The 10,616-nt window shown below is 29.8% G+C and overlaps 1 protein-coding gene across 2 annotated transcripts; it reads right to left on the minus strand.

Annotated features, from left to right (window-relative positions):
• Window positions 1-729: 729 nt before the first annotated feature.
• Window positions 730-9,988, minus strand: LOC100166386 (alpha-(1,6)-fucosyltransferase-like). 2 transcript variants are annotated; one of them, XM_029486550.1, is made up of 9 exons: window positions 9,516-9,984; window positions 9,393-9,414; window positions 6,310-6,660; window positions 5,879-6,083; window positions 4,007-4,271; window positions 2,728-2,895; window positions 2,519-2,669; window positions 1,588-1,851; window positions 735-1,463 (listed from the first exon to the last, which is right to left on the minus strand). In XM_029486550.1, the coding sequence occupies exons 1-9, from the start codon at window positions 9,725-9,727 to the stop codon at window positions 1,386-1,388; spliced, it is 1,716 nt and encodes a 571-aa protein (XP_029342410.1). In that variant the 5' UTR covers window positions 9,728-9,984; the 3' UTR covers window positions 735-1,385. The 2 variants fall into 2 exon arrangements, with proteins under 2 accessions (XP_029342411.1, XP_029342410.1); XM_029486551.1 differs by lacking the exon at window positions 2,728-2,895 and having other exon boundaries at window positions 730-1,463; window positions 9,516-9,988.
• Window positions 9,989-10,616: the final 628 nt, after the last annotated feature.

Genomic DNA, 10,616 nt, shown 5'->3' on the forward strand with positions numbered 1-10,616 from the left:
GAGGTTTTCAAACTAACACCGTTGACAGAATATATAAAATTAACATTTTCACGACGACTTGTAAAAGTCATTACGTGGTATTTTGATGCGTTAAGATTTAATCGAATTTGGAAGCCCGATCTACCCATATACTCCAAATCTTCTTGGAGGTGGACACAGTCTTGCACGGAGTCAATAATTTGGAGAAACAACTTAATGTCATCAGCGAATAGCAAAAAACGACTATTCCGCAAGATTTTATTTATATCATTAACGCAAATAATAATGGAGATAGGTGTCCTCTTGAGGCACGCCTGAAGTTATATCAACTAAGTCAAAACACGTTTTATTGATATTAACATATTGTTTCCTATTGAGGAGATATGAAGTGAACCAAGACAATAGGGGTTCCCCGAAACCAGAAGAGGAGAGTACTTTCATATTAAATACTTTCAGTTGTTTGGTATAATTATTATGATTATACACAAATATTATGAAAATATTATGGAAAAAAATGTGTATATTTTTTAGATTTTTTGATTAAAATATAAACTACTTATAGATACCTTCTTTTATATTTTCAATACTTATATATAAAAAATTAACATTTTATAAATTTTTAGTTACAAAATAATTTTCTACATTTTCGAGATTTTGAAGAAATTGTCAAAGTTCTAACTTCAGACGTTCATAAAAAATTATCATGGATTCATGTTCAACTCTTTTTAACTACACTAATAATAACTTATGAAGAACCTTGTATTAAATTTTGTTGTTCGTTTTAGTATTTGAGCGAATTATACAATTTAAAGTTAAGAACATTATCTGTGTCTGTAGTAAAAGCTTTGTACATTATATTTTAATAATACTTATGAGAATTTTTAAATTGTTATTATTTGCATACTCATAAATTGCATAATAATTTAAACAGTAGATTCTCAACGTAGAAACATTCAGATTGACCATTTAAAGAGTTTGGCGTATTGACCATTGTACCAACATAATCAGCATACGATCAAGATATATACCTAGGTAGGTATCTTTACGTTTCATGGATTATCCTGTAAGTTCCCGAATTAATAAGACTTAACCACTAAGTCTACTTATTATAACCACAGCTCATCGCTTAAAGTATAAATTATCTGGATAATGACTTACGATTGAATACATATTTTTACATATTTAAGGTGGATATAATATATACATTATATTGTTAATATGAATAAGGCTTACAATTTCCGGGAAAATGTACTTTTCCCATTTTTGGACCATACCTGTAACATTATACACATCGAACACTTTTACTACCTATAAGTTTTTTATTTCCTCAATCTTCATTACAATGTTCCCAAGTTATAATAATATTGTATATTATGTATTAGTAATATAAAGGTATTGCGCAATAATTAATCTTCCAATTCTTCAGAGCTTATTTTGATATCAGGGTAACTGGCAAAATACATGACTTCAGTTTTTTGTATTACCTAAAACAATACTAATATGTAAAATAATATAAAATACTATAATATTATACTTTTTAATACTTATAATAAAATATATAAGGTATTTAATAAGCACGTGATGCAATGAGCTACTAGAAATAGCTACCTTAAAAGTAGGATACAGAAGAGTTTTGTTTGTTCTCAAATGTGTTCCCTTCGAATATCCATTCCATTCATTTCCAATTACTTCGATCTCATCGTCCACTTGTAAATCCATTTCTTGCGGTCTGTTTGATTTATGAGGTAATATAGCAACATGCAGTCTACGAATTTGGTCGCTAAAATGATACATGTCATCTAGCGAAGTAAACTGAGTTGATGCATCTGCATATTTGATACCATTAATTATTTCATAAGCCAATCGGCACACCTGCGAGAAAAATTAGGTGTTTAAAATGCATAGTTTTTCTTTCATTATGAAACTAACATAAGCATAATTAGGTTTATTTTATTTTATTTTAAGCAACAGATTATATTTGATTCAGCATAATAGGTATAAAATTGTAACAATTCTATTAGCTTTCTAAACAAGTGTTTACACAATACACCTACGTTGTATCCATTGTCTATCCATTCGTCCAATCGATACGTTACTGGTAGTCACCAGTATCAATATTTATTTTATAATTTTTTTATTACTAAAATTGAAAACTCTTAATTAAGAAAAATTATTCAAGAAAAAAATACTATACATTTATAAAAGTCGATGATAGGCAAAATACCAAAATATAAGCAAGCACCTGTTTATTGTTTAATATTAAGCTTATAATAGCCAAAATTAAAATATATTGATATATGAAATTATGACTGTTTAGATACTATAGGAAACTTAAAAATGTTCTATCTATTGTACCTATACCAATTAAGAAATTAAATTGATTCAAGTTTCTTACATGCATAAGTATAAAGTTAAGCAAATTATTCATAGTATTAATGTACTATAATAGTTGTTATAAGTTTAATAATAATTGTGTAACTAGTAGAGTTGAATTTATTAAGCTGTTATAATATTTTGTAAGATAATTAGTTATACGTACATGCGACGAGAAAGTACAAACTAAATAGTCACACCGAGATAAAAAAAATAAGTCGATGTTGATATTCACAATTGACTTGTCCAACTCACGGGTTGCGACGGACCCAGTTTTAGATAGTTCTGGGTCACCAAATATGTGGTAGTCAGGATACCTAAAACATGGCACTGTTATAATAATTATATAATAAAAATAACACAACTTCAACTCGCTTCTTATAAGCTTCTTTGAATAACGTTGGATCGTCGGTGGCTAAATATATTGTCTTAAACAGATCTTTACCATTCATTTGTTGTTGCTTATAATATTGTTCGACGTAGTACATGTATTCTTCAAGCTTGTGAGACAAACCAATTTTGTCCGTTCGTCTAATGTGCACGCTAAAGACAGTATGTACAATGACACATTGATAAATGACAATATTACTATAGTTTTTTTTTTCAATTTTGTAATAAACCTAATCTCTTTACAATATGTTTTAACCAAAATAAGTCCTCGCCATCATCTTATCGTTGAAGTTTATCAGACTTATTCGGAAAAGAATCGAGTTTTTGGTTATTACGTATTATTCTATATTTTATTATCACGGCGTATTGTGTATGCAATTTTAATAGTGCATAACACATAATGTTATAACATTCCATTAAATTAGGCGAATTAACTTTAATAACTATTATGATAAATTAAAAATAATAAACGTATACAATTATGTTGTTATCACTTATCAGTTACCGTTTAAACACAAAATAAATCACCGTGTTCCTCTGAAAACTACAATTATCGTCACGTATGTGAGACTATAGACTCAGTTTTATATTATATTATTATGCAGGTACCTACTACCTATACTATAATATTATGATATAGTATAGAGTGGGCCATGGTGGACCTTATAATTCGAGATTTTTTCTAATTAAAATTCTAAAAACATATAAAATTAATTCTGACAAATTTATCCAAGTTTTAGTATAATGACAAATCTTTCCACATCGATAGTTTTCAATCATAAGTATGAGAAAAAAATTTAATTTTATAATATGATTGTTGTACCAATATAAAAGTATTTCTTCCATGAAAATTCGATTTCACGGAGAAGTAAATTTCGGAAATATTTTGACTTGCCTGGTTGTTGCAGTAGGGGACCCATAAATTATAAAAAATATAATTTACAGCGATTTATTACATATTATTAATATACTATACATATTTTTGTAACAATTAACTCATTTGAGTTTACTTTAAATTAATATAATATTTGAATGGGTATACCAGTATAAGCGTTAAAGTCTAGTGGCGTAGAAACATGCAGTTAAATTCTAAGCGTATGACGTTTTTAACAAATCTTTTAAAAAAAAAAAATACATTTTAATTTCATTGATAATAAATATTGAATTGATATGACATTCAAAATATGTATTACCTATACAAACTAGATATGGTGTCGACAATGTGTCGAAGTATCTATATAGTATTATTATAATAGATATTTACCCGACGGTTGGCACTTGAAATGCCATGTTATCTTCATATCCTTGAAACATGTCGATTGTTGATAATTGTGGCCGGATTATATAATTGACGAATTGTCCTATCCACCAGACAGAAGGCTCGCCGTGCAACACCTGTATCCTATGGCTCAAGTCTTCGGGCAGCACAAGCGGGTCGAACGGCGGCAGCAGTGGCCTCCTCATACGACTCGAACCATCAGGCACTGCGATGGGAAGAGTGAGATTCACCACTTGGACACTTTCGTTGCCTATATTTAAGTAAGTGTAAAAACATTATTTTATAATACCACGTGTCGTATGTAAATATTTCCCAATTATTTTCTAATGGCCAACCTCGCACAGTGCTCGATTAAGAAACTTATTCAAATAGTTGTATAGGATTTTAAACACGACAAGTCCTTGTTTAACGCGTTGCATCGCATGTAACGTTGTTTCGTTATTACATCGTTGTATTTTAAGCCCTTGTGTTCCGTCAAATGGTGCTACAGTATCAGTATAACGTAGTTTTTAATATCTAATTGTTCGCAATTTAACTTTAGTCAACTTTCCGTGTGGGCCGTGTAGCGCATACACAACTTCAGAATCCAAGGGATCATTCAGATAAATGTTGTTATTGATTTTACATAGGTACGCGCCTATCATACGAAGCTTACCGGATAGACCTGAGTCGTTGTCCGGAGGGAAATGTGTTTATAAGGGTCGCAGAAGAATATACATATTATATGTTGCACCACATCGTGGATATCTTTAATAAATAGATTTGTTCTGCTAAGTACCACCCAGGCATTTTTGTTCCTCAAAGACCGTCACCCGGCATCGTCCGGACATGCATTGTGTTTGCGGTCGGTCGCTGTCATATTATTATGGTATTTACGTGATATTTTATATTAGTTCTTCGTTTGATCGATTTTAAATTATTGAATGATGATTTTCCCGTCCTGCACTATACAGTTGTCGTGTATTACTTATTACTAGGTACGTATTATATTTTACTTCGTTATATTAATAGGAAGAAACATAATTTTCTAATTAAGTAGGTACCTTTATAAATTGTCTCACTTTACGCTTTTTCGCTTAACGTTGTGTTTTCTAGGAACCTAACCTCGATGTTAAACAAGAGCATACTTTACTTCCTAAGTATTTGTTATTTTATTCTTAAGCGGATATTTTGAGAGATTCCCGAGTGCGTCCAGAAATTATCTTTATTTAAAAAGGAAATAATATCTATAATTGCACTAATTCACGCAGAAGCTTACTGCCTACACTTATTCACTGCAAATTAGTCGTAGCCGTGCTCAGTTATTATCAAAATTAAAATAAAATGTGGTTTTTCCACCATTACCAAAGTTGTTGTAGTAAAAATTACGTATACAATTATGCATATTTTTTATTAAAATAGTTGATTTTTGGTTCTGTTGCTTAAAAGTTTTGGCTGCAGACCGAGGACGCATTTGGGCTATGGAAAAGGTAAAAATTAAATACGTAACGAACTCGGGAGTCGGGACATCCACAAATTTCAATCACTAGTGTCTTTATATATTTGAATAGATCTATATTATAAATAAAACTGTTTTTAAACTTTAAAGTTAAAGTAGATAAACGCTATTGTATTTAAAAATTAATGTCTCGAATAAAAATTAAATGTCTCGCGTGCGTGCCGTTTTTAATTTTTACCGTTTTCAACCTAACCTAATAGAGATATATTTAAATATAAAGGCGCCAATGATAGAAATTCCATAGTTGAACCTGCAGTTCCTATATAAATAAAATTATTTACTCAAACATTATATTTTTATCAGTATAATAATAATGATATTGGAAAACGTTGTAATTTTAAATTCATAGGTAATATTACCTGGCCAAGGCAGGACCGTTTCATTTTTGTCTAATGATGACGTGCATGTATTGCTTAGTGGAAAAAACAGCGATGAAAATCCACCGCTTGTGAACCCCCAATTGTGGAGATTGTCTAGGAACAATGTCCTATTGGTAGCATAAGCGACGACCAAGCAATTGACGATATGATGTAGACGACAACCATATCCACATGACCGACGGTCCTAAGTGCAAACATTTAAACAGTTGCTGATTTAAGGGGGACCAAATGGGTCTGCCCTAACATGGCACAATAGCTGTATTATATAATATGCTAAATATAGTATTGTCTCCCCACCAAAAAAATCCTAGATCCCCACTGTACTTTAATATACTACACAACACGTTTTCGCATACAATATTACAGACGGTTTGATGATAAGTATAATATTTATATGTATTTATATTTACCGAGATTAAGTTGCAAAAGAGTTTTTTCGCTTTGGAACAGTCTTCCGGATTTTGTAAAAATCTCAGTCTCTTTTGGACTAGAGTTCTCAAATAGATATATTCTTTCCGTCTCCACCGTGTATGGTCATCGACAGTTGCCAATTTGGTAATGTCGTTCAATAACGATAAATAGTGCTCATTGATATTTTTTTTCATTCGAATTGTGAACGGTTTTATGCCTTCGACCGTTTTAGCCAACAACCGTAGTTCATAACTGACGTAGTACCAAAATTCCTTCGTGTTGAAATAAATACGGCGACGTAATAGTTCATACTCTTTGGTGGGGCCTTCTAATTTTATTTTGTTTGAGTACTGTAAGTCATGTGCATTCAATATAATATACATGTTTATTATAGCTGAACTTATGCACGGAAGGTATCTAAATCTAACAATATTTATTATTGTTTCGGTATATTAATATTGTATTTAAAGGATATGTTATTACTTACTATAGTTATTATAGTCATTACAATTATAAATAATGACAAAAGTTACGTTCTTTCAATTGAATAAGTACAGAAATATTATCAATCCTATGATGATTGAAGTTGAGGATTACATTGACCAAGGACAGTCTTAGAATAATAACACGATGTCGATTCATAATCAGTGCAAGGTCTAGTGCTATATCAGCGTTATCAGTTATCAATAGGTAATGACAATAAACCGAATAAACAATAATTGTAAAAATATTATAAATTTCAATTTAGTAGGTGCATAATATTTAGAATACATACACCATCATAATTTATAAATAATACTTGGGGGGACGGAGTGGCTGAGCGGACTAAGGTGTCGGTTGCGACGCGCATTGACTCCGGTTCGAACCCGGCCATAGGTGGCAATTTTTTTGGGTAGTCACAGTGCCCGGAGAGAGAGGCCGCCATCCCCCACCTGTGCATGGCAGATACCTACGGGGGCCCACTAGAAAATTCTGTCAAACACAAAAACGTGTTCCACCAACCGTGCTCCTCACTGTACCAAAAACACTACAGTACCATCATACAGCTAATGGCCTTAGTTGCCGTGCTTAAGACTAATGAAAAAAAGGTGGGCAAGTGGATGTCGCTCTGCTGTATAGTAAGTTACAAGTGGGTCACTATAATGGATGGTGTTAAATTTGAATTCAATGATAAAATATCATTGTATAAGAAAAACGATTTTGAGCGAAGACGGTTGTATGATATTACTTAGTATATTTGATGATATTATTGTGAACAAAGTAATGTACGTGGAACCTTGTTTTAAATTGTCAATCCTTTACTATAAAAGTTGAACATTCTATACATTTTTAACTACAAAATAATTATTCAAACTTAAATTAGATACGTTTTGTCAATTTTAAATTTGATAAATGTTGTCAAAATTCAAATTTTAAATGCTTATAAAAAAAAATTGTGCCTGTGTATTTTCAATATTTTTCAACTGATATTGTAACAAGATATCAGGAGCCTTGAATTAAATTGTCATGCTTTTTACCCAACAAATACAATTGTATTAATATTTATAGAAAAAAAAACCAAAAAAAAATTTTAAATAGACCGTAAACAGCTCAAAACGAGTCAAAATATTTTTAAAATTTTATCGTGTATAGAAAATAAAAATATAAACATTCAGTAAAAATTGTATGTTTCTATGTTTATTTTTTTTAAAGTTACACCAAAAACAAATATGGATGTTATCGAAAACCGTTTTTGCGTAAAAATTCCCGTTTTCTCTTAATTTGTAGGTTGTTTTGTCCGACGCTTTTAAAAACTATTAGGCATTTTAAATTTCGACCTCCCAATTCATCAATTAGATTTACTTTCCAATCGAACAAGATACTGTTGAAGAAAATCGAAGCAGTTTTACTGGCCCTAACCGTGATGACACGCACAAAAAAAAAATAAAAAAAATAACACACACATCATTGTAAAATCAATACATACATCGTTTAACTCAGAATCTAAAAAAAAAAAAAGGTGGGCAAGTGTGTGTCGCTTAAGAAGTATATTTGATGATATTATTGTGAACAAAGTAATTTTTATATATAACCTATTTACGTGGAACCTTGTTTTAAATTTTCAATCCTTAGCTATAAAAGTTGAACATTTTATAAATTTTTAACTACAAAATAATTGTTAAATTTTAAATTTGATAAATTTTGTCAAAATTTGAACTTCAACTAATATTTGGAAAATGTTATGGTGTATAGAAAATGTTAATATAAGCATTCAGTCAAAATGTTATGTACCTACGGTCATTTGTTTTAGAATTGCACCAAAAACTAATATCGATTTTGTCAAAAATCGTTTTTGCGTAAAAATTCCCGTTTTTCGGTTTTCCTTAATTTTTCTTTTGTTTTTCACCTCACTTTTGAAAACTACCGAGAACTTTTTACTTTTGACCCCCAAAAGTACCAACTAGATTCACTTTCCTATTAGAAAAGATACTGTTGAAGAAAATCGAAGCATTTTTACTGTCCTAAAAAGTGATGACAGACACAAAAAAAAAAAAAACACACACATCATTGTAAAATCAACACATTCATCGCTCAGCTCAGAATCTAAGATAAGTAACTCTTAATGTAACTTTGTTAAAAGTAACTTAACTTTAACTTTTAAACTCATTAATGTCCGGCCTTGTAAATTTATGATTTTAGTATTTTTTTTACGGTGTTGGTCGATATCAAATATTGATATGGAAAGCATTGGCCAAGCAGCAAGCCATAATTTGAACAAAATGGCTCTTTTTTGACAAAGTATTATTATTCTTTATAATCTGAATTACACACGATATTATAGGTGGTACGAGTAGTGGACGATGTTAATCTAAAATTGACCTAAACTGGCCACTGCATTTTAATAAGCAGGTAGGTAGTACTAAGTATTTCATACTTATGTATGTTTCGGAGAAAATGTTCAAAAATATGAGAAACATATAATTTGAGAATTTTAATTTTATGTAGTTACGTATCGTAAAAAAAATATAATTATAATACCTATATCAACATAACGTGAAAGTCTTTGGGTAATGAGAATACGATACTATAAATGAATACTTACACTATTTTTGACGATCCTCAGCCTGAAAATATAAAATATTTATGTACAAAAATACGTTATATTTTATGATCATCATTCATCACATGGTAGAAATCTAATAATTTTTATAATAATATGGTGTACCTTTGAGTTAAGATGAGAATTCGATGATTTAGTTCAGCATTATTTTTTTGCAGAAAATCGAGCTCTAAAAGAACTTTGGACAGCTTTTCATTTACATTTTTTTTAGAAATTTCGACTTGTTGCTGTTTTAGGTTAATAGTCATCAATAGAATACAAGTACACATAAGTATAAAAATAATACAACATTTCAGCCAGAACTGAGAAGTCTTCATTTTTTTTGTTACCTGATTCAGTGTCTTTTGAACATTTCAAGATGTTCAAAATATAATACAGCAAATTATTATCAATATGAAATAAGGGAATACAATATATGAGAAATTAATATAGGTAAAATTACGAAGTGAATTTTTTTTGTTATAAATAAATGTGTCAACAATTTTGGGGAACATCAACTTCTTCATAAAATGTTGAGATAAATAAGAAAAAAAACATTTGTAATTTGAATGTATGACTATTATTTTAAATGTTGTAAATTATAATTACTTTGTTTTATAAAATTATACCAGTGTCTTGCAAGTAAAAAAAATACATTTTGAGTAGCTAGTAAATATATTTATGATGATATAAGTAGTAGCCACTAGTAAAAGGTACATAATTTTATGATTTGAATTAACAATTGTTTTTTTCATCTCGACCGATATATCATTATGGTATGATAATTAACTACCAGGCACCGATACCTAATATTTATTCAGATAATGATCTAATATTATGTCAATGTATTGTTGTAGGTATATTACGTGTTATGCCAAAATCAAAATTATTTGTTTTTTTATCATGATTTATCTGTTTGTTATAATATAAATATAACGAATTAGAAAAAAATTAAATTAAAGTAATATAATATACCTGATTTAAATCCTTATTATTTGAACAAAAATTGAAATTTTTGGGCTCAAATAATATTACGCGATAAATTAAAAGTAAACGATGACGATTTCGAGTAAAAAACCATTAAGTTATTTTTGTCCACAATAATTTCTTTATTGTTCAGACCCTCTTTGTGCAACAGTATACGACAGGTTTTTGTCGTTCCACGTAACCAATTATTTTCAGTTTTCGAACGAATTTAAATTACATAGGAATCATATTTAAATAATT

The sequence above is a fragment of the Acyrthosiphon pisum genome, chromosome A1 (genome assembly GCF_005508785.2).
Source record: "Acyrthosiphon pisum isolate AL4f chromosome A1, pea_aphid_22Mar2018_4r6ur, whole genome shotgun sequence".
Lineage (NCBI taxonomy): Eukaryota > Metazoa > Arthropoda > Insecta > Hemiptera > Aphididae > Acyrthosiphon > Acyrthosiphon pisum.